At 41.3% G+C, this 25153-nt stretch overlaps 1 protein-coding gene across 9 annotated transcripts in view; it reads left to right on the top strand.

Annotated features, from left to right (window-relative positions):
- Positions 1 to 25153, top strand: part of Zmynd11 (zinc finger MYND-type containing 11) — an 88393-nt gene that overhangs the window by 28891 nt on the left and 34349 nt on the right. For all 9 annotated transcript variants that reach the window (XM_032884983.1, XM_032884982.1, XM_032884985.1 and 6 more), the window contains exons 2-3: positions 6538 to 6672; positions 24858 to 25017. In XM_032884983.1, coding sequence (XP_032740874.1) covers positions 6557 to 6672; positions 24858 to 25017 — 276 coding nt within the window. In that variant the 5' untranslated portion in view covers positions 6538 to 6556. The remainder of the gene's footprint in view (positions 1 to 6537; positions 6673 to 24857; positions 25018 to 25153) is intronic.

Genomic DNA, 25153 nt, shown 5'->3' with positions numbered 1-25153 from the left:
GGCACACTGTCTCAAAAAAATCAAAAAGGGGGGAAAAGAAAAAAAAACAAAGAAATATTAACAATATATGTTCAGGGTCTATATAAAGACTACAAAATTCTAATATTAGATAATTAATGGAAAGATATGGCTAGGAAGGCTAGTGTCAAGATGTCCCTCCTTCCAAGATCGATTTATAGATTTAATGCAACATCAGTTAAAACCTGAGTCAGTTATTACATGGATATCAACAAACTGATTCTTAAATTTATGTGGAAAGGCAAAAGACCCAGAAGAACAAAGTAAAAAAGAGAGAACAAAAGATAGTTACCAACTAGAATCTTAGTATGAAAACTTTGCAATAAATAAGATGGAGCATTGGCAAAAGAGCTGACAATGGAATAGAGTAGAGACCCAAAAAATAGACCTGAACACCCGCCAAGAAGTCAAGGCTATGCTGGAATAGATGAACCTTTGATTATAAAAGTGAATTTAAATGATATTAATTAAAATTAATTGAATATGGATCATAGATCTCAATCCTAAATGTAGAACTACTAAAGATCACAAAACCTCTGTGTTCCTTCTCTGTTGATAGGTACTGTCAGTGAGAGAGAATTGATAAGTAGAACTTGGTTAAAATGTCAAAGGTTTTTTTGACTGACATACAGAGAATAAGAACATAATACTACAGACTCAGATAAAATGTTTCCAAAAGATGCCTTTGATGACTTTTAATCACATACCCAAAAGGGCTGGGCAGGTAGCCTTGTCATAAGTTGTAGCTGGTCTTTGCTACTTTGTGGTTCTTTTTCCCATCCTTTCCACCCCCCTCCCCGCCCCATTTCACCCTCTCTCACTAGGTAGGAGAGAAAGAAGGATAGAGGGGGAAGAGAGAAATAGAGATCCCTGAATATAAATTCTTTCCTTTTGTTTCTTCTTTGAATACAACTACTAACAAACGTCAGCCAACCCCATGTCTCTGGGTTCTAGCATTATATACCTTCTGAAAAGTTCCCAGAATTCCACATGTCACACAATCGCAGAAACTCTCTGCAGCTGGCAAACAATGCTTCTGCTAAAGCACAAGGCAAATGATGGTAAGCGGCCGCAGACAGTCCGAAGCAGCTCCATATCCCCACGCCTGGAATTAAAACGAACACACATTTTTTATAATATTTCTGTGCTTTTAAAGCAACAAAAATTCCACAATTGTCACTACAATAAGTAAAGTGCTTCAGAATATGAGTTTCATTCCCAGAACCCAGCTGTGGTCGCATTCTGGGGAGGTGGAAACAGGTGGTCTCTGGGCTCAGTGGCCAGCCAGCCTAACCTTGGGTAAGTTCCAAGTCAGTGAGAGACGACTTCTCAAAAAAGATGATTAATGCTCCTGAGGAGTGGTACCAAGGCTGTTCTTCAGCTTTCATATGCGTGCGCGCGCGCACACACACACACACACACACACACACACACACACACACACACACGCACGCACGCACGCATGCATCTGTACCCCTCAGATGCAACAATACAAAAATGAAACAAAGTCAACAATAAAAAAACCTAGTTAAGAAGTAGGCAAGGAGTTTTCCCTGGATGGACACTGACTAAAGCAGACAGAAAAGGTGACAGACATGAAACATGGACATATGTTTAACAAATGCTATTAGGGAATAGCAGGCCAAAACATCATCACTGAGTGTCTATTGCCTACCTCACAGTCCTGGAGCTTCTGTGCCATGCTGGGAAGAGTGCATGATAGCTCAGCTGCCTTGGAGGACAATCTAGCAGAGCTTCGACTTTTTACCAAACTGAAAATACTCTCACTATAAAATTCAATCTTCATACCCCTTGCTGTTTGCCCAAATGAGCCAAACATTTTATCGGCGCACAAATCTGCATGTAGACTTTTATAGATGTTTTATCCATAGTAGATGAAACTTGTGTGCAACCATGGTAGCCTTTAGTAGATAAGTGGGTAGAAAAACTTGCATATAGCCACTGGAATAGTATTTAGTGTTGGCAGAAGCTATCAAGCTATGAAAAGAAGCCTGTGTGATTTCAACTTCATGTCATTCTGGAAAAGGTGAATTGTGGAACCACTGAAACAGTGGTCCCCAGAGGTTAGTGGAAGAGGCAGCAAGAGTAGCTGAGACATGGAGAACTTAAGGCAGTAAAATTATAGTGTGTGATGTCACAATTGTGCTTGCTTGTCATTGAACATATGCCAAGACCTGTAGAGTGCATAAAACCTTGAACTGTGGACTTAGTTTGGCAGTGATGTCAGTATCAATTCACCAGTTCTAGCAAGTCTCACCATCCTGGTGAGGTGCTGACGGCAGTAGTGCCTGAGGGACAAGCAGTGTATGGAAATTCTGTTATCAACCTAAAACTTCATCAAAAGTATTTTACATTTTTTTCTGGCCTGAGTATAGAAGTATTTACAAAAAAAGTAACTATAAAGAAACAAATGCCTAGATTTCTGCATCATTTTATTTAATGCCTATTAAAGGGCAAAAAGGAAGTATTTTGTGAATAAAAGTACATAAAATACCTCTGACGTTGAGCACAGTGGTATGTGTCTATAAGCCCAGGACACTAAGGAGATGGAAGTAGGAGGACCAGAAGTTTAATGTCCTACTTGGCTACACAGTGAGTGCAAGGCCACCCTGGGTAAGACTCTGTTCTCCAAAACCAAGAAAACCCAAAACCAAAATCAGAATTAATATATAAACAAGAGAATGGTGTGAATATTTAGTCATAAAGTAAAATCACTAATCAACAAGGACATTTCTTACATATGTAAGTTACAGTGAAAACCATGGAAACCATGGGACATTTAAAAGTTTTTATGTAATATCTGGAATAAATATTTGAATATTTATTTTATGTAACAAAACCCTCACATACCAGAAGTAAGTGAGCGCACATTTGCTGCGGATGCTAACTGGAGTCCTGTGTCATTCCTCTGCCCTGCACCCATGCTGTCCTCACTGTGTGCTTCTCCCTTGTTACAGCATGGTCTCCGTTCATAAGCATTCACTAGCACATGATGCCTTATTTAATTTTGTTTTTATTAATTTTTCCTGGCTTGCTGTGTTCTTTTTTTTATAATGCTGTGATGAGACTAGAATACACCTAGAGACTGGGAATTGTGGGAAATCCAGATTTCCAAGGACAGAGCAGCAACATCAGCTGGGGGCTCAGTAAAGTTACTTGAAGTCTTCTGCTTACTTTTTTAAGCTTCAGGCCTCTGGAAGATTGTTTCCCATGCAACTTTTACTGAGAGGAGTATATTACATTCCTCATAAGTGTTGGAGCAAATAAAAGGTTAAAGATTATCAGTGATTTCTGCACATTTTCTGACCTTTCTCTTTAAAATGAAGCCTTTCTCTGGGGTCTTATAACATAGCTGGAAAATCTGAATTTAATATTTTATATGGAAAGGTTAGCATGCTTGAAACTCTGCTGGGTACCTAGAAAAACATTAGATGTAAAAGTTAATGAGGCAAACCCTTTCTTAGTTAAATAATTTTTATTCATTCTTTTGAATTCATTTTGCTCTTACCATATCAGCACAGACCTTGAGTGGGACCAGCTTTTATATAGGGCCCAAGAGACCTCCTAGGATGTTTGCTTTTTGTTGACTGATGCCCAACTGTCATTCTTTCCTTGGATCAAGTCATGTTGTTAATAGTTCTTACTGGATTAGAGGTTTGGTCTTTTCTGCCTGTTGCTGTTTGCCCACAGTATAAGAGAGTGGCTAGTATAGAAGTAGGGCACAGAGAGGGAATGTGAAATGAGTGAGTGCAGATCTCCTGAGAAAGGGCAGCTGAGGGATGGCTCACAGTTCAGCAGTAGAGCACTTGCTGAGGATCCATGAGGTTCTGGGCTTAAGCCCAGCACTGTATTAGCTTTTGAGATTTCTCTTTACTCAGAAATAATTGAATAGTTGTACTTAAGTGAAATACTGTCTTAATAGGCACTTAATAGGCTCTCGTTTTGGCACTTTCAAGATGTGCCACGTACTCTGCTGGCAGTGTTCCACTTTGACTCCCATAAGCAGTGACTGCCTCCAGGTCTGGTGTGATGTGAGTGACAGCTGTCTGCTGTCTGTCATGGGGTTCACATAGCTCTTGGAAGGCCCTGATTCATTTTGCATCTGCTTTCCTGAGATGAAGGCTGCTTCAGTCTTTGGTCTTGCTTTTAATACTTTACAGGAAAGTATGGTGCCCCTGTGCATTTCTGCTACTTAGTTCCCATTAGTGCATGATTGTTACAAAATAATCAGTATTCTCAAAAGTTACCTTCTTTGTTAATTTTTCTGTAGATATGAATAAGTTATTTTTGATAATTTATTGAGACAGTGTCCCTCTAGGTTGCCTGGGCTTGTGGTGTTCCTCCCACTTTAGCCTCTAGAAGCTGGTATTGATTCCAGGGCTGCACTGCCGGATCCACTCATACCATATATTATAAAAAGAATTATATGTTAACTATTATTATCCTCTTACTATATAGAATATAATGTTCATCCTGATTTTACCAAAATACCCCCTTAATTTAATCTGATACTGTTTCACACTTATTCCTCCCTCCTTCCTTTGTGTTATAGCCTATACACACACATACACACACACACACACACACACACACACACACACACACACACACAGACACATATATATCTGCCTAAATTTTACCCATGCTAGAAGCAGTATGATCCTTTTCTGAATCCTCACAAGAACTTCAGGACCATTTGTGTGGTTGTTCTCTATGATCTTGTATGTCCCTGTTAGATTCCCTGTCAGTTCTGTACATCTCAAATGTCTCCTGGCTAGCAAGCTGTGTGAACGAGGCAGGCACTGTTGTTGACTGCTGGATGCAGCGGAGGCAGCTGGGCTCGTGCTTCTGTGTCTAAAGGGCAGCAGGGCTGGGTGGCGCTGTGCTGCTGTATCTCACCGAGACTCCTGCAGTGTCTTCCCAGGGCGTCCCTGTGCCATTCTCAAGCTGGCACTCCTGAGCAAACACCGAGACCGAGGCGTCTGCTCTCTAAGTAGAAGCATCGTGAGCCATGCTTGTTATTTTCATTATCATTCAGTTCAGGTCTATATTTATTCAAAACAAAATGATTTTCCTTTAAGCCTTGAACACCAGCATTTTCGAGTGCAAGCATCGTTCATGTAGTGTGCTGGGAGGCTAGAGGATAAGAAGTGTTCTACTCTCATTCTCTGCCTTATTCCTCGAAACAGTTCCATACTAAACCTGATGGTCAGCAAGTCCCAACCCTCTCCTTGCCCCATCCTTCCTCCTTCTGTCAAGTGCTAGGGGTCATGGGCTCCAAGGGCCCTTTGCATGGATGCTGAAAATTTGAATTCAGGTCTCATTCAGTTTGGCCAGAGAAGGAAAGAGGTTGTGAAAAAGGATGGAGAAAAAGAGAGACATGAAAATCTGGCACCTTCTCTTGTCAGTCAGGGAGTACAGTGAAATGCTAGAACAAGAGCGCCACACGTGTTGTCTCCTCGAAGGGAGCAGCAGCTGTAGTGTGCAGTGCCTGCCTTCCTGCTTGCACTAGAGGCCTAGTGCACAGATGTGTGAAGTGCCTGTTTCATGGGTCCGGAGGCTGGGCTTACCGTGGAGATGAAGCAGAGATTCAGTAGGCCTTCATTAATACTGTCACCCACCAGACACTGAACTGTGCTCCATTCTTTCTTGCCTGGAGATAGATGGAAAGGTATTTGGAGACAGCCATCTCCTTCAGCCCATCCAGATACCAACATTTGAATGATAGTGATATTTCCTAATAATGTGATTATTAGTTCTCAAATGAACACCTATTCTGGCAGTTGGGTCATTACTGATAATTTGTGATCTGGTATCCTAGCTCTTGGCCTTTCATATTTTACCTCAGAGCAACTTGGATTCTCTATTCATTGTTTGTTTCTTGCTATGCAGTTCTGACTGGCATGGAACTCACTTTAGATCAGGTTGATTTTGAATTTGTGCTAATTCTTGTGCTTCCACCTCCTAAGTGCTGGGACTGCAAGTGTGCTGCACCATGCACCATCACCATGTCTGGCTAATGCTTGTTTTTTTTTTTTTTTTTAAACATTGGTTTCATATGTATATAAAACCGAATTCTCTAAAGCTATGATCATAAAAACCTGAAACCAAACAATTATGACCTATAAATTCCATTGTGCACTGCTTGATTTCACACAGTGTAATGCTGAAGTCTGGTGTGGTTTAGAATAAACATTAAATGCCTTTATTTATCTATTGATTGATTGATTGACATTGGAAGGAGGTAAACTCCTCCTAGCTTTTTAAGTGCCTTTTTAAGTGATTTGGATTTTAGATTATTCTTTATAGAGGTAACTAAGTGAATGCTTGCTTTTATTAGGTGGAAGTGCAACTTGAAAGGTAGAAAATGGAAAGCCACAACACCACATTTCACTTAAGAATGACCAGCGTCAGGCAGTGCTGTGACTGTGGCTCCTGTGTTGGAAATTCCCTCGGTAATCCATGTTTTCTGCCTTATGTTTTTGTATATTGCTACAGCTAAAGAAGTAAACAGGTCATGGCACGTTTAACAAAAAGACGACAGGCGGACACAAAAGCTATCCAGCATCTTTGGGCAGCCATTGAAATTATCAGGAATCAGAAGCAGATTGCCAACATTGATCGTATTACAAAGTAAGTAAATTTAAACAAAAGCACCACTGTAAAGTCCCCAAATGCCTTATCTTCTGTGCAGTTCATACAAGGAACTAAAGTGACGGTTGCCTTGCAGAAGACTACAGAACAGGAACAATAGCAGAAACACATATAGACAATTTGTATTTAGAAGCCTTGAAAATGAATGTTAGCTAAGTAAAGATCAGTATAGTCTGTTTATAGTAGATTTTCAATTATACATTTTTTTTTTGCCCTAAGAAAATTTTATTTAAAAGGATTATTAAGACATTTGCTTTATTGTAGTGAAGCTGTCTAAACAGAAGCTATTGTTCATGGCTTATCTCAATGGAGATGAACAGGCTTCATATAGTAAATAATATTTTGAGTACTTTATAACTAGAATAAATGAGATTGAACACACATTCAGTTAAAAAAGAAAACTCCCCTTTCCTTTTCTCCTTAGTTTCCAGTGCTATTTGTCTTAGTAGACAAAGATTCGGTATAGCAAAACATCTTTTTGCTTATTTTGTATTATGAAGGCAGTTAGGAGTTTGATTCTCTTTTAATTCTCTGAATGCTCTTTTAAAAGTAAAGCTGATGTAACATTTTAACAGCTTACGTGATTTTTTTTTTGTTAATTTGAATAGAATCTTTTAATTCTCATCCTGCCTTACATTTGTTAGATGGTATCTAAAAATTAAAAGTAGGAGATTTATAAAAGCTGACTTACACAGTGCTTTGGAACTGTTATTAATAGGTAATGGAGTTGAACCCCATGCATTCTTAACATTGTCCCCATATTTGAAGATGAAGAGGCTTCCTGAAGTCAACTGCAGCCCTACCTCCTTTGGGCTAAAGAAAGAAAACAGTGCCCCCAAATGTGGAAAAGATGACTAAATAAATAGTACATTGCTTTAATTATTATTAATACATATTTATTTTTAAAAAGCAAGCACTTTGAGAGCTGGTAACTAAGTACAGAATAGCGGGTGATACTAATACAGATAGTTTTCAAAAACCACCGGCTGGGGATGTAACATGGATCAGTGGTAAACACACATATTTCACAGGTGAGACCCTAGGCTCAATTCCCTTCCCTGGGTTAAAAATAAATCGCAAACAATAAAGATACTAAGTATGTCCTTGAGATTTGTAAAAGCCATAGCTGAAATTTTTATAGCAGAACATTGAAATTAAAAAATAAGATCCTGTAATTTGTATCAAAATTTTAAGGCATTCTTAAGCGTGCACATTTGAACAGTTTCAGTTGCTCACATGGTTACCTCTCTTTTCCTTTGTGGTGTTTCTCGGGCATCTCAGGGCACCTACTAAGCACTCCAGGAGTCTCATCAGGAGTGCTGCTGTTAGGCTGGGTGACCTGCTGGTGTAGGAGGGAAAGGGCTAACACTTCTAGTAATCGTGCATGCATCTGCTGGCTACTTAACACCTACGAGTGCACGTTTGGCATAGGTGAAACTAGTGAACGCCACAGTCATTGGGCCCATACCTATCTCCTTTGAATCATGGATCATAATGAGATTTGACTTTTCCTCTTTTTTCATCAGTATAACTTTGAATGGTAACCCAAGCCATATTTATTTTTTGCTTAAGCTTTATAATTCTTAAATACAGATAAATTTGTTGACCAGCAGGTGGTCATGAATTATAAGTCTCCTCTTAAAAATCCATGAAGTAGAGGACTGCCTGGGAAATGCCCCACCCAGTGCCTTGCCTCTTGGCTGATGCCACTTCCCTGGATGTCCCACTGCGTGAGGCTGGCTAGGAAGCAGCACTGGTGGTGGCAGCAAGTAGGTCTGCTCTGCGATCTGGGATTCCTGCTCTGCACTGTTAGAAGGTCAGGAATCAAGACGCTCCTCTTCCTTCATGTCAGAACACAAGGTATCTTTTAAACTTTAAAATTACCTTAAGTTACCCAAGCCCCCCCAGGCAAGTTCCTGTTAAGACCTTGTTTGCTATTTCTGTGACTGGTGAGCAGCCCATTGTTAAAAATTAAGTAAAAGACATGCATTAAGAGTTCTGGCCTTTGACGTTACTGGTGTATAGCCTGGTATTTCCTTAAGTGTCTTGTCTAGTCTATGTAATGCTGTGGTTCTGCCTGTGTCTTGTTTTCATTATTTTAATCTATAAATTCCACAGCCATCTTCATGCTGATTCTGTCACTGTGCTCTGATGGCTCAAGTGTGACCCCACACTTGAATTCTTTGAATTTCATGGGACTGTGGCTGGTGGCAGGCTGTATAGATGGACTGTGCTCTACTGTAGGGGCACATGTTAATTAAGGAATTTCTACTTCTGAGATATTTACAGCCATTCATGCTACATCTGAGTAGTAGTTTGTTTCATCTCTGTGCTTCTAGCTAGAGTGTTTTCCTGGGGATAAGCTTCTCTGTACCTGCCATGTGGTTGCATGCGTAGTTCACAGCAGAAGAGGATGTTCCCGTTACCATGTTTAAAAATGGCATTCTTACTCGATGACTGCGCCCTTCTAAGTACCATTGGAATTCACACACCAACTATGTTTGTCATGCTTCCATCCATTTCATGTATCATGTACTTTTACACATACGTGCACATGTGCTATGGAATTCACACACCAACTATGTTTGACATGCTTCCATCCATTTCATGTACCATGTACTTTTACGCATATGTGCACATGTGCTATGGAATTCACACACCAACTATGTTTGTCATGCTTCCATCCATTTCATGTACCATGTACTTTTATACATACGTGCACACATGCTATGGAATTCACACACCAACTATGTTTGACATGCTTCCATCCATTTCATGTATCATGTACTTCTGTGCACACATGTACACACACTATTGCTTATTTTTTATTTAGTATGCTGGATTTTGTTTTGCTGCACTGTATCTGTGATTTTTCTGTTTTTATTCTTCTTCTTCTTCTTCTTTTTCTTCTTCTTCTTCTTCTTCTTCTTCTTCTTCTTCTTCTTCTTCTTCTTCTTCTTCTTCTTCTTCTTCTTCTTCTTCTTCTTCTTCTTCTTCTTCTTCTTCTTCTTCTTCTTCTTCTTCTTCTTCTTCTTCTTCTTCTTCTTCTATTTTTTATTATCTTTAATCTTTTTTTTTGCAGCCCAGTTCTTATCCCCATCTCAGTCTGCCCTCTGATTGTTTCTCAACCCGTACCTCCTCCCCCAACTCCAAGAGAATGTTTCCACCCTGCAACCCCCACCCCACCAGACTTCCCTCCCCACTCCCTGGAGCCTCAAATCTCTTGAGGGTTAGGTGCATCCTCTCTCACTGAGCCAGGCAATACTCTGCTGTACAGGTGTTGGGACCTCATATCGGCTGGTGTACGCTGCCTGGCTGGTGGCTCAGCGTCTGAGAGACCTTGGGGGGTCCAGGTTAGTTGAGACTGATGGTCTTCCTATGGGGCCACCCTCTTCAACTTCTTTCAGCTTTTCCCTAATTCAACCACAGGGGTCCTCTGACTTCTATTGTTTGGGTATAAGTATCCGTGTCTAGTTCTTTCAGCTGCTTGTTGGGCCTCTTGGAGGGCAGTAATGCTAGGCTCCTGTCTGTAAGTACACCATAGCATCAGTAATAAAGTCAGGCCTTGCAACCTCCCCATGAGATGGATCCTCAGTTGGGTCTGTCACTGGACCTCCTTTCCCTCAGTCTTCTCCATTTTTGTCTCTGTAGTTCTTTTAGACAAGAACAATTCTGGATCAGTTTTTGACTGTGGGATGGCAATCCCATCCCTCCACTTGATGCCCTGTCTTTCTATTGGAGTTGGACTCTACAAGTTCCTTCTTCACACTGTTGGGCATTTCATCTAAGGTCCTTCCCTTTGATTCCTGAGAATCTATCACTTCCCAGATCTCTGGAACATTCTAGATGGTCCTCCCACCTCCCACCTCCCACCTCCCCCTCCCACCTCCCCTCCCACTTCCCACCTCCCACCTCCCACCTCCCACCTCCCACCTCCCACCTCCCACCTCCCACCTCCCACCTCCCAAGGTTGCTTGTTCCCATTAATTCTGCTGGCCCTTAGGCTTCACCTCCTGTACCCTAATGCCTGATTACGCCCCCCTTTTTTTCCTCCCCTCCCCTCTCATATCCAGGTCCCTCCCTCTCTCCCTCTGCCCCCCACCCCCATGATTGCTTTCCTCTCCCTTCCAAGTGGGATGGAAACACTTGGGTGTACCTCTGAAGTGCTTTTCTTCATTGACTTTAAGTTTGGGTCTACATTTGAGGTTTTTTTCCTTCTGACTGATAGTTCTGTAGCTCATGGATTTCATGCCTTACCTTGCATTTGAAATAGTAGACTACAGTTTTCCTGATTTGCAGGTATATCCTGGGTGTGTTCACCTCTTCAGCCACAGCACTTCATTTGGATTTGAAATCACTTGAATTTGCATTAGATCTTTGTGTCTAAAATTCCTTTTTGTGACATGTTTTAATTGGCAGAAATATGGCCTTATGTTTTCTTAGGTTTACCTCTTGCCCTACACCAAACTACCCTATCATGCAGAAAGTCTTTGTACCTGACTCCCTGGGTGTTGATATGTCAATTTCCAGCATTCTGCTAGTGTTTTACTGGAAGGGAGCTTAGGCTACCGAATCTGAGCACCGACAGTGCACATCATTCTCCTTTCCCGTGAGAGTATGAAACTCCACCTGGTTGTCACTGGTATTCTGGGATTGCCCTGGGCTTTGTACTGAGGGGTTAGTTATTGGCTTATATCATGTACTTAAAAAGATTTATTTATCTTTATTAGTGTCTATGAGTTTTTGTTTGTGGTATGCATGTGCACTGTGTGTATGCCTGGTCCCTGTGGAGGCCAGGAGAGGACTCAGATTCTCTGAGTAGTTAAAATGGCCTGTGGATGCTGAGCCCTAAACCCATGTTGTACTGTACAAGAGCTGTTAGCCACTGAGCTATCCCTCTGGTCCCCCTCCTGTTCTTTGAGGCATCGTGTCAGGGAGGCCTTCATAGCAGGCAGTTTCAAATATGGTTGTAACTCTGGGACACTTGTCCTCACCTGCTTAGAAGGACAGTATCTGTCCAAGAACTAAAAAGGGGCTTCTTGATAGAGACCCTGAGTAAAATTTGACCTGTCAGTAAGACCATTTTGCATTCATAGGAACTGATGTTTAATTATCATAAACTTCATATGAGTCATTATCTTACTGTAAAGATTGGTCAGTTTAGGATTATCTGCGAGGATGGCTAGAAAAGCAGTCCTCTATGCCTGCAGTGTCAGTAAGTGTGAGAGACGAGAGGATGTGCATGTCTCTAAGGGACAGTTGGTACATGTGCACACACCTCTTCTGTGTAGTTTGGTTAGGTGTTCTTATGACAAGGCTTGGAAATACTTGACTTCAAATATTCATTCTTAAACATGTATTTTAGACATATTCATGTGTTTAAGGTATTAGTTCTTATGCATTAGATTTAAATCAAGGCACAAAGTATGAGGAATCCTATGAATAGAATCAGGCACCGAAGTGGAACTTGGATTTCTGAACCCTGGTGGTTCCTATATTGTTGCTCCTGGGTCTTTAAATGATCTGGGCATTAGAACACTGCAGGAAAAATAAGATGCACAGCTCACCATCTTTCCTCCATTATCCAGACAGAGAGCTCACATCTGCCTTGGATAGTTGTAGCAGTCTTAGGGGGTCACGGTTGTTCCCAGTGGTTATTGAAAGATAGTTTAAGCACATCCTGATGAAGTTAGTATGGATTATTCTCATCTCTACTGGCATTGCTGGCCAGGGAGAATGCTTAAGGCAGGGACATTTTACTTTCTACTGCCTGCGTGAGAGACAGCTGAAGTGATTACTGGCCAGGTTTCTTCCCTGCCCTGAGCACTTAGCACTGCATTTCTAGGGCTATTTGGATAGGTGACCCTGTGCCACTGGAGGTCAAAATTGATTACATGTACTGCTTACTTTAAGATCAAATCCCAGTTAGGAGGTAGCCTCTTACACCTTGTGACATGTTTGGCATTGACATTTCTGAGTTTTCCTGGACTTTTTGTCACTACAGACATATCAAGACCTGGACTGTAAGTCCTCTTGGTGCCTAGGCTTCCTGTGGAGGTCAAGTAGACGCATATTGCTCACTTAATAGAATTCTGTGACACCCTGTTTGTATGGGATGTGTCTCTTTGTGAGATTCTATTCCCTCTGGATTATCAAAGAGGAGAATGCCCATGGTGTAAGTAAGCCTTTAGACGTGTTAGCTTTAGATGTGTTAGCTTTAGTTAGAGGAGAATGCCCATGGCGTAAGTAAGCCTTTAGACGTGTTAGCTTTAGCAGCTGTGTCTACCTCACTGTCCTGCTCATGAGTCTCAGGAGTCCTCAGTGTCACTTCTGCATCTTCATTCCAGTTTTCCCGACTCTTTGTCTCAGGGAGACTTGTAGACACACTTTATCACTGTTACAGTTATGGCCTCCCGTCACACTGGGCTGTCACAGGCTGATTCTCAGTTCTGCAGTCACGGTTGCTTCTTTTAGAGGGGAGATTTTAGGCCACTCCTCTTGCCTTAGAAGCTTGTCTGTTTGCATGAATTTGACATTCTTTGCGTGTCTGTGAATTTAAAGACAAGGCACCGGAGAGCACAACTGACCACTAAGGAATAAAACAGCAGCATCAGGTGTGGCAGAGTTCAGCTTGCTCCCGAGGGTCAGAGGGTAGTGATGTGTAATACTGCAGACTTCATCGGAGGGAAAGTGGCAGAGAGTTTGGAAGGCCTTGAGGATGGAGAGGCAAAGCATAGATTGTCTGGATCATGGGAAGTATTTGTAGTATTCGAAGGGAGATGTCAGGTTAGGAGTGTGTTTAGTGTCTGTACTGAGTTATTTAACTACTAGTTAAAGAGGAATATATAGCAGGGGTTTTAAAGTACAGACAGGATTAAAATAAAGCACACTCATTTTCTCCTTTCAAGCTAGGTTAAATGGTTCCCTATGTCTGAGTGTCTGCTTTCTTATGTGCTACTCTGCTGTTTCTTTCCATTTTCCTACTTGTGGTGCAGTCCTCCTGCCCCATCTCTGTCCCTTGCTGTCACTGGGTTAGTGCCAGGGACACCTTTCTGAAGTGGTACTAACTGTCAATGTGCCTTATTCTTGCTGACCTTTTTCTTGTGGCTCATGGAGTCCACGTGCAGCGTGCCTTACCCAGTGACTCCACTGTCACAGATTTTGTCTGCATGGCTCCATGCCTTACCCCTGCTGCCCCATTCCCATTGCACCCTGACAGCCCTGGGCTCCCTGTAGGCCTGGCCAGCTTATGTGCCTAGACTGGTGTTCTTGGGCCTTTCTTTCTGTTTTTCTCCTCAGCCCCATGATTATCAGTCACCTCTTTGATTTTCACATATGATTGTATTCTTAGACATCTCTTGATTCCCATGGTACATAAACCCAGAGCCCTTCTCAGTTACATCCATCGTGTCTGCTTCTGTGTGTAGCCTCTTCCCACTTGATATTTAACCCAAAAGACTGTTCACAGGCATGTGGCAGTATCACTGGTTCTGTATTTTGTATTTTCCCTCTATTTGTGATCAAAGTCATCAGATGAATCCTTTCAAAACGCAGCATACACAGTCTTCAAAATCCTGGTTTTGGTATAGCCAACCCTGACCCTTCTTTCTATTTTCATAGTCATTTACTTAAGTTCATTTTTATCATGTCTTAAAGTTTCTTAGATTTTACAAGTATTTGCTGACTATGTGTATCTTAAAATAGATCACATCACTCACACTGATGTAAGTAGGGAGTACAGCAGTTGGGACAGTAGGGATAATGAATATTTGGGCTGGGGCTGGAGCTCAGTGGTAGAGTGGTTGCCAGTGTGCTGAGGCCCTGGGTTCTATCTCCAGCACTGCATGTACACACACACACACACACACACACACACACACACACACACACACACACACACACACACACACACACACACACACACACACACACACACACACTCACACACACACACACACACACACACACACACACACACCACACACGCACACACACACACACACACACACATACACACTCACACACACACACACACCACACACACACACACACACACACACACACACACATACACACACTCACACACACACACACCCACACTCACACACACACACACACACACACACACACACACACACACTCACACACACACTCACACACACACACTCACTTTTACACAGTGCACACACACACATACACACTCACACACGCACTCACACACACACATACACACATACACACACATACATACTTGTGTGTGCACTCATAAAATACTTGGAGCTGTTTGGTTGCGTTAACTGAGGAAGTAATTTCAAGGAGGGCTGATCTAATGGATGTCATTTGGTGGCATTTAATTTTCACAATTCAGGGGTTGATGTCACACACACACCATCATTGCTGATGAGTACAGTGAGGCTTAGGATCAGGAAAAATTGTGTAACATTGTGCCAGATGTTGGGCTCAAATCAGAAGTCTGGTTTTCTTTCCTCTTTCTCCACTGGTGTTGCTAATGTCTCCACTGTATAGATGGCCTTTTCTAGTTTTTATTTCCTTCTATCATTTGTTCAACTTTTTACCAAGATGGCGTCAATCTTACAGAGATTCATGTGCTTCTGCCTCCTAAACTCTAGAATGAAAGGTGTAGTCCACACTACCAAGCTGCCTCATAGAGTTCCGTATTAGTGTGATTGGATCCAGTCTTTTCCGTGACATTGTGTGCTCTTGAAATATTTAAGAATTTCTTTTATTCATCAAGAATGACAACTCAGGACTGTAATCTCAGTATTCAATAGACTGAGGCAGATGATTGCCTTGAGTTTTAGGTCAGCCTAGGCCAAAGAGTAAGATCCTGTCTCAAAAACATAAATAAATAAAATATAAATAAATAAATAAAGCACTTCCTTTTCTTGCTTTACAAAAGATTTATGTGTAATTATGAGCATATGCATGGGTGTGCACATGAGTGGAGATGTCTGCAGAGGCCAGAAGAGGCTGTCAGATCCTGTGGGACTGGAGTCCAGGCATTGGTACCCACCTAGTGTGGGTGCTGGCGTTTGAACTCAGATCCTCTGGAAGAACATTACATGCTTCTAATCATTAAGCCAACTCTTCAGCTCATAATTCCTCTTCCTCAAGACAACTACAGGAATACTCTCTACAGTTTGTATTACAACCATAACAGCTGTACCTCTCACGGTTCAGTCTTTAGTCCATCTGTTCTCTGTAGCCATTCAGAATCTATCTAGTTTTATTCTCTCTGTAACTCTTCCCTTTTTTTAGATCTAGAGACAACTGTAAAAAACAAACAAAAAAAAACAAAACAAAACTAACAAACTGTAAAACTGCTAAAGAGGGGGAAGAAGGATTGTGGGAGGCAGATGACTCAAGGATACAAGAAACCCCACAGAATCAAATAACCTTAGCCCATGCGGGCTCACTGAGACTGAACCAACAACCAGGGAGCCTGCATTTGTGGGTCTCACCTAGGCCTTCTGTGTACACACTGTAGTTGCGTACCTTGGTAATTTTGTGAGACTCCTAACAGAGGGAGCAGGGCCTATGGCTGATGTTTGCCTACTTTTTGGATCCTTGTCCTCCTACTGGGTTGCCTTGTCCAGCCTTAATATGGGGGAAGTGCCTAATCTTATTGCAACTTGATATGCTGTGTTTGGTTGATATCCCTGGATATCCCTTTTCTGAAGGAAACCAGAGGAGGAGTAGAGGGGAAGGGGAATGGAGGGGTGGAGAGGAGGGGAGGGAGGGGAAACTGCAGTAAGGGTATAATATACTTGAGACCTGTGGCAGCTCATATCATTGGTGATTTATTAGCAGTGCAGCCTTCCTTACTGCTGCTCCATCTTGATGGGTAAGGGACTCTTTTCTTGACTTGGGTTAATTGCATACCTAGAGCTAATGACCAACATATGCAACAGTCTTCACTGGCCTTTGCTAAACACTGAGGGTATATAGACTGTTTGACTCATTGATTTATCTTTAGCAACTGCAAACCTGCAAACCAAATTCTCCTACCACCTTTGCCATTAACTAGTTATCTTTTACTGAGAAAGTCATCGCCTTCCTTTAGGAAACCGACATCCTTTGCACCCAGTGTCTCAGACTAGGAAGTGTCATTCCCTGCTCTCTCACCACTGTTCTCCTTGTTCCCCTTGCTGGTGGTTGTCTGCCTTGTTCCAAGTCAAACATCCTGGAGCATTCCTAGTCTGAAAATGAAAATCAAAGATGATCTTTGGTCTCGAGCCTTCAAATGGTATTGAACAGGTTTGCATTTCAGATGTGAAGCATCAGGAATGTTCAGCTGGGAAACGTTATGTAAAGATTCCCAGATGGACAATGGACAGCACTTGCAGCTACCAGCATTTCTGACAAGGAATGTTTAAATTGCCTTTCTCTATCATGGTTGGTTTGTTTGTTTGTTTGTTTGTTTTGGCCAGCATGGTTTGAGATCAGTTTGTGAAGATAATGGTAGTTCATTCCAACAAGATATCCACAATTAGCATGTGATAGTGAAGACATTATTTCCTAATTGGAAAGGAAAGCAAATTAAAAGATGTCACCTACACCACGCAACAACTCTACTCTTTATTGGAAGCCCAGGAATGCAAACAACCTGGCCCAGAGCTGCTTGGGGACTTTTGGGGAGGGTATATGGTGGGGGTCTGGATTTGGGATGGGGAAATGCAAGTAAAAGTGTGTATGTGTGTGTGTGTGTGTGTGTGTGTGTGTGTGTGTGTGTTTGAGAATGAACAAACACTCAAAACAAAAAAATGAATTGTGACCAATGAGTAAAGTTAAAAAATTACTAATGCAGATTAAAACTAACACTCAACATAGGAAAGAGAACTAAACTTGAACAACTGGGACTCAGACCCAATCTGGAAGTAATATCAGAGCTGTACAGGGAGCAGTCGTATGTTCACACAGCAGGTTGTTTGTTATACTGGAGACTCACATTAATTCATCCAGATTAATACCAACATATAATACTGAGGAAAGGAGTCAAGTTTCAGAGGATGCATGAGTGTGATTCCATTTTGGAAGCATTCAAAACCAGTAACATTGAGCATGCCTGTAAGGAACTCCTGTGGGAGACAGGCTTTTGGATATAGCTCAGAGCTACAGTGCATGCCTAGCATGTACCAGATCTGCCTTGCACATGTGTGTGTGTGTGTGTGTGTGTGTGTGTGTGTGTGTGTGTGTGTGTGTGTGTTTGAGAATGTACATATGCTCAGTTAAAACCAAACTTTTAAAGGAAGAGTCGGCTTGGACTGAGTGATAGTCAAGGGCTGTCAGAGTGGACAAGGTGTCTCTGCCTCTCCTGTCCCTTGCTGTCTTGTTGTTTTGCTCCTAGTCAAGCTCAGGAGCAGTGCTGACCCGCTGCATTCTCATTTAGTGAGACACAGATCATTTAGTATTAATTACCATTTATAGTTAGTTCTCTCTTTTCCACTGAAGACTTTTCTGTGCCCAATTATCCAATGGAAGACAGTGCCTCAGTCGCATAGGAATTGTGTTATCTTAATGCTTTATTCTGAACGCTCTTGCCGCCTGTGCAAAGTGTACTCTACTAGGTGTTGTGAATGGGAATGTAGTAAATGACATCAGGAAGAAATTTATAGATAATTTAAACAGAAGGCCTTTGTTTACTTCTTTCATCAGTAGACAAGATGAAGTATATGACTTTGCTGTGACCATTTTTCTTTTCTTTTTTTTTAATGTTTATTTTCTTTCTTTCTTTCTTTTTTTTTTTTTTTATTATCTTGAGTATTTCTTATTTACATTTCGAGTGTTATTCCCTTTCCCGGTTTCCGGGCAAACATCCCCCTAATCCCTCCCCCTCCCCTTCTTTATGGGTGTTCCCCTCCCCATCCTCCCCCCATTGCTACCCTCCCCCCAATAATCTAGTTCACTGGGGGTTCAGTCTTAGCAGGACCCAGGGCTTCCCCTTCCACTGGTGCTCTTACTAGGATATTCATTGCTACCTATGAGGTCAGAGTTCAGGGTCAGTCCATGTATAGTCTTTAGGTAGTGGCTTAGTCCCTGGAAGCTCTGCTTGCTTGGCATTGTTGTTCATAAGGAGTCTGGAGCCCCTTCAAGCTCTTCCAGTTTTCTGATTCCTTCCACGGGGGTCCTGTTCTCAGTTCCGTGGTTTGCTGCTGGCATTCGCCTCTGTATTTTCTGTATTCTGGCTGTGTCTCTCAGGAGAGATCTATATCCGGCTTCTGTCGGCCTGCACTTCTTTGCTTCATCCATCTTGTCTAATTGGATGGCTGTATATGTATGGGCCACATGTGGGGCAGACTCTGAATGGGTGTTCCTTCTGTCTCTGTTTTAATCTTTGCCTCTCTCTTCCCTGCCAAGGGTATTCTTGTTCCCCTTTTAAAGAAGGAGTGAAGCATTCATATTTTGATCATCCGTCTTGAGTTTCATGTGTTCTAGGCATCTAGGGTAATTCGAGCATTTGGGCTAATAGCCACTTATCAATGAGTGCATACCATGTGTGTTTTTCTGTGATTGGGTTACCTCACTCAGGATGATATTTTCCAGTTCCAACCATTTGTCTATGAATTTCATAAAGGCATTGTTTTTGATAGCTGAGTAATATTCCATTGTGTAGATGTACCACATTTTCTGTATCCATTCCTCTGTTGAAGGGCATCTGGGTTCTTTCCAGCTTCTGGCTATTATAAATAAGGCTGCGATGAACATAGTGGAGCACGTGTCTTTTTTATATGTTGGGGCATCTTTTGGGTATATGCCCAGGAGAGGTATAGCTGGATCCTCAGGCAGTTCAATGTCTAGTTTTCTGAGGAACCTCCAGACTGATTTCCAGAATGGTTGTACCAGTGACCATTTTTCATAGATGATATTAAAATTAAAATTGTCAAACTATGTAATTTTAAGACTACTTTAATTTTAAAATGAAAAAATTACTTATTTTGTGTTTGTGCATGCAGTCGTGTGTGCATCCATATGCCATGTGAAGGTCTTATGAAAGTCAGAGGACAGCTTGGGGCACTTGGTTCCAAGTTTCTTTGAGCAACCTAACAGCAGGCTGTGCCAGCTGGACATGAGGGAGCATTGAACTAAGGTGTTGGTCCAGACTGTCCAGCATAGACTTAGAATAAAGTGTTACATGGCCACCAGAATGGTGACTATTCTCGAGCCTTAGAACCTGTAATGAGAGTGGAGCTGTTCACAAGGTGTGAGGGCATGCCCCCATGGCTTAGTGTTTTGATGGACGGACTCGCTGCACTTCTGGCAGCCATTTTCCCTTGGGTGGAAGCAGTTTTCATCTGCGTGCTCAGTTCTCAGTACTTCCTGAAGCTGTGGTGCAGAGCCTGTGCTTGCCTCACTATTGGGTTCTTAAGTCTCAGGGAAAATGGTTCTTACAGTTTCTTACTTTTCTAAAGGTGATAACCATTTCCTGTTACAATTAACTGTATGTGTTTGTTTGTTTTTGTTGTGGGGGTGGAGGGCCTTCCACAGGCAGAATTGGCTCAGGGGAGAGGAAACATCGTAAACATTTTACAGCTTGTTTGAATGCATCCACAGTTGTAAAGCAGTATCCAAGGCTCCAGACAGTGGGAGAAAAATTGTAGGCATGAAAGTGAATGGGAAAGGTGAAAAAACGGTATTGAGTTCAAAGAAATTGAACATATCCTTTAAATAGGTAGACACTTCTACACTGTTTGATGACTTTTTATACTGAGTCAATTGCAATAGAAGACTAGAAGGTCTCAAGCTGTTCCTGACACCTCCCAGTGCATCAGCTGTCTTCTTGGCTCATCAAGCTCTTTTGAAGCAGGTTTTCTTCAGGTGCGCATGTTCAAGGCAACACGCTCCTCTGTGTAGTAACTGCCTGTTCTGGCCCAGTTATTGCCATTTCCTTTACTTTTTAAGAGAAGTGAGAATCCGTTACTAGAGTTAGCTTTTACAGGACAGTAGGGAAAGGGCGAGCATCTCGAGCTGCTAACTAAAGATGCTGCAGTTACTGAGTAAAAGGTAGAGGTGTTTCAGCCCATGCTCTAAAGCAGTCTGAGGGCAAAGCCCTTCAGAAAACTCATTATCATGGTGAAAGCCCCTGGATACAAATGTGTCAAGGAATAGTAAAATGCAACAATGTTCTTCTTAATTTGGCTGTCTGGGACCAGAAAAGGAAAGTCCTGAGGATGTCTAGTTGGCATCATAAGCCACTTTGCCAGTAGGCTGTCTTTAAGCATCTTATGGAGCGGTGGATAGTTTAAGAATTCCCTGAGAAAAACTAAAATAAGGCATTATTGCTACCTGAGATGTGTATTTTACACAAGTTCTAAATGAAACAGCCCAAGCAGACAAATTTAGGAAAGACAAACCTAGGTAGTAAGGCATCATAAACACTAGGTAAACCATACATAGTGTGTAAAGTCAAACCCTCTTTAAGTCAGTCTCACACTCTCTGATTGCCCCATGATGACATGAGTGGAAAATTCCCTATGTGATCCCATGAAGTGGCCCTGTGCAGAACACAGGCACACTAATTGCAAATAGTAGTACATACATTGCCTTCAGATCATATATATGTGCAAAGAAAAGGTTCCTGTTCAGGCTGGGTCCCATCCCAGGACTCTCGTGTATGTGCAAATACGTTAAAGTATGGAAGAATGACAAATTGGAATGGTTTCTGGTCCCAAGCATTGTGTAAAGGGAGGTCTGCATGTGTGTGCTGGGGTTCTTAGAACTGTGCAGAACTTGCTAGGTCCCTGGGAGATGCACTGCTTTCCAGCTTGTCTAGTGCATTTAGAGTAGGTTGCTGGCTCCCCTGCCCCATGTAGAAATGGCTAGTTTGTGTAAATCTGCCCACTGGTAGTGTCACTTCTGGTTTTGTTGTAGCTTAAAAGATATTCTCACACTAGTGTAAGAAAGTCTCCAGTGCCTCCCTGCAAATGCTTTGTTTCTGACCTCATTTAAACCTCATATGTGTACAGGTGCCCATAGAGGCCAGGAAAGACTCAAGTCCCCTGGAGCCATAGTTGCAGGTGGTTGTGAGCCACCATGGGGGTGCCAAGAATGAAGTAGGGTCCTCTGTAGGCATCATGAGATCTTAACCACTGTGCCATCTCTCCAGCCCCTGAATTACATTCTTAATGAATTGTTTTACTTTTGGTCTACTAATGAAATGAATGTTATGTTTATAGTTCTAAATATTAAATTTTCACTGAACACTTGGTTATAGTGTTTGCTTTTGATATTTGAATTATATAAATGTACTAGCATTCACAAACAGATTTAGCGTTAGACTGTATATTCAGATAACTTTTGTGAAAATTGTGCATATACTAGTTTTTATTTGTTATTTGTTTTACATTTCAAAAATTATTATATACTAGTTCCTTTGCTTTTGATTATTATTATGGGGTAGAAGAGAATTTGATCACTGAAAGTACAGCAAAAATCAGCCTCTGACCATGTCCCACCAAGTTGGTGTTTCTGAGGAAGCTTTTTGACCACCTTTTCTTTATATCTTTGGAAAATGAAAATTTTAATTGATCAGAGAGTCAAATTTTGATCACTTATGTTGCCTTACAAGACTATAGCACCTGTATTTTGTGCTGACCTGAGTAAGGTAGCAGCTTGGTCCTCTTGCGGCTCCCCTTTTGCCCCTGTCAGTGTGCCCTAGGGAGGACTGGTTTGCATGGGTCTGTTTTAGGGCATCACTGTGCCCATGCACATGCTTTTAGTTATTTGGGTTTTTATTGTTTGTCAATGTCATACCAGACAATGAATGGATATTCTACAGTTAATGCTTAAAGCATTTTGTTGTGGGTCGCCTACATTGTGTTTGATCCTGTCCCGATGCCCTCGTCCATCTCCTGCTCCCAGGTCTCCGGCATGCGTGCTCATTTTCAGCTTCTGCTCTGCTTGCTTGCCATCTTGTCATGTTTAATGTACTTTCCATTTTTGTTGATTCTTTTGTTTCACTGTTTGTGGTGTTTTAATGATAACTTAAAAACTTCTTGTGCTGTTATTTATAAATTTAAATACTCTCTAAGGTAGCTTTTCAAAGCCTTTGGCTAAAAACGTGGGAGAGTTAGTGTGCTTGCACTCATCTTCCTCCTGACGTTCTCATTCATTAATTGTCAGAGACTCTGTTCTGTTCTCTAATCATAATCTCCACATTCCTTCCCACCTTAATCCTTCACTTAATTGTAAGACAGAAAAAGGGAATCTGTAAAAGTGAGCTGTCTCCTACACAGTCGCCATCCTCCCCAACTGAAAATGCAGGGCTCGGCAGGACCCTTGCCTGGCCTTTCTCCAGAACAAGGACAAAAATTCCACTTTTGAATCAAGGAGGTCCTTAAATGCTAGATTTTTATTTTCTATTTTCAAAATCATGATAAAAACTTTTCTGTCCGGTTTCATCTCCTTGAAGTCATTGTATTACTTTGTTTTCTTATATGGGTAATTCTCCATGAAGAGTTTGAGACAGTCAGATTTGTCTTATAATTTGATTGATTTTTGTTTTTGTTGTTGTTTTGAGGCAAAGTCTTACTTGTTACCCTAGGCTAGCCTTAAACTCACTATGGAAGTTTTGTAGTCTAACCTGTCGTTTAGCTCAAACTCCTGAGCTAATGAATCTGAGGTTACAGGCTTGCAGCCCGTGCCTGGCTTTATGGTCTGTTTCTATGGATTGGCAAAGGGCCTGTTGAAGACGATGAGTTTACAGAAAGACAGAATGTTGAGGTTTTCTGGGTTTTTGTTGTTGTTGTTTGTTTTGTTTTCTTTTAAATGATTAGAAATAGAAGAAATATATAGACTTGTTTGAAATAAAATAAAATCAGTAATCGAGCTTAAACTAAATGAAGTACAGATGGACATAAGCAAACTGTGAAATGGAGTGAGTGTAGCTGGTGAACACAGGATTTTCTATATTTCTTTTTTTTTGTGTGGTTCAGTGAGGTTTGAAACTTTCCACTTATTTTTTATTTTAAAAAATACCATAAATATGTAATCAACACCAGTGTGTACATTTTGCTTTTCTGATGATGGCATGAGTCCATATTTTATTTATTTAATAATGATTTACATAGTTCTATACATTCCTTAGTTTCATATGCTCATCGGTACTATTTTCTGAGTTTTAAATACAAGTTTTTTTTGTGTTGACTTTTTTTTTTATTGGATTTTTTTAAATTTACATTTCAAATGTTATCCACTTTCCCAGTTTCCGGTCCATCAATCCTCTACCCCTCCCCCTTGAATACAAGTTATTTTAAAGATTTAAAGAGTTCTAAAGCCCTAGATTGAAGATTGTAAACGTCTACCTTAGAGTCTTCAGGGTCAAGACAGTAATGCTGAAATTAAATTGATTGTTCAACTCAGTCTGTTCATGCTTTGCGTTTGTTAGTGGACTATTTCAAACCAGCAGTGCTCCAAACATACGGGCTTAAAACAGCACCTGTTCCTTAGTGAGCATGGTGAAAGAATCAATATATTGTTAGATTGCCCTATCCTGTGTGAAAGTGATTTGACTTTTTGTAGTTCCCTTACTTTTTAATTTTGTTTATAGCTTTAAAAAAGTGCTTATGTCTTTACAAATGTTTAGAGTGTGACCTACACTCCGGACACTGCAATGGCTGAGGACAGTGTTAAAGAACTGCAGCATGAAGGGCTGGCACAGTGCCTTACTGGGGATGAGTCTTTGATTTAACTTGGGATGCGTTTAGAAGGAAACTTTGAAGAGCTGGAAATAAAATCTTTGCCTGAGTCATCATTTTCCATGAAAAAAAAAAAAAAGCATCATAGAGTTGAGGGCTTGGACACTTTTGTCTCCCTCCCTCCTTCCCTCCTTTCATCCTTCCCTCCCTCCCTTTATTTCTTCAATAAATGCAAATCATAATAAAAGAAGAACAAATGGGCCTTCCATTTCTTGATCTTCCTCCTGTTTAGTTGTCATTACTGAGAAACTCCTAACTGTGTGTCTCCTCTGTGTTCAGGTATATGTCCCAGGTCCACAGTAGAAACTCCTAACTGTGTGTCTCCTCTGTGTTCAGGTATATGTCCCGGGTCCACAGTAGAAACTCCTAACTGTGTGTCTCCTCTGTGTTCAGGTATATGTCCCGGGTCCACAGTAGAAACTCCTAACTGTGTGTCTCCTCTGTGTTCAGGTATATGTCCCGGGTCCACGGCATGCATCCCAAAGAGACCACGCGGCAGCTGAGCTTAGCTGTGAAAGATGGTCTCATTGTGGAAACTCTAACAGTGGGCTGCAAAGGTTCAAAAGCTGGCATTGAACAGGAAGGATATTGGTTACCAGGAGATGAGATTGTAAGTATATTTTATTTGATAAATTTAGAAATTGGCACTTTGGGTTTTTTTTTAAGTATTAATATAACCTAGAGAAATTCACTGTAGAAATTTAATAATTCTTAACATTTTTATTAACGTTAAGGCTCTATATTGA

Source organism: Rattus rattus, chromosome 14, assembly GCF_011064425.1.
Source record: "Rattus rattus isolate New Zealand chromosome 14, Rrattus_CSIRO_v1, whole genome shotgun sequence".
Lineage (NCBI taxonomy): Eukaryota > Metazoa > Chordata > Mammalia > Rodentia > Muridae > Rattus > Rattus rattus.
This window is presented reverse-complemented; position numbering and strand designations above follow the sequence as displayed.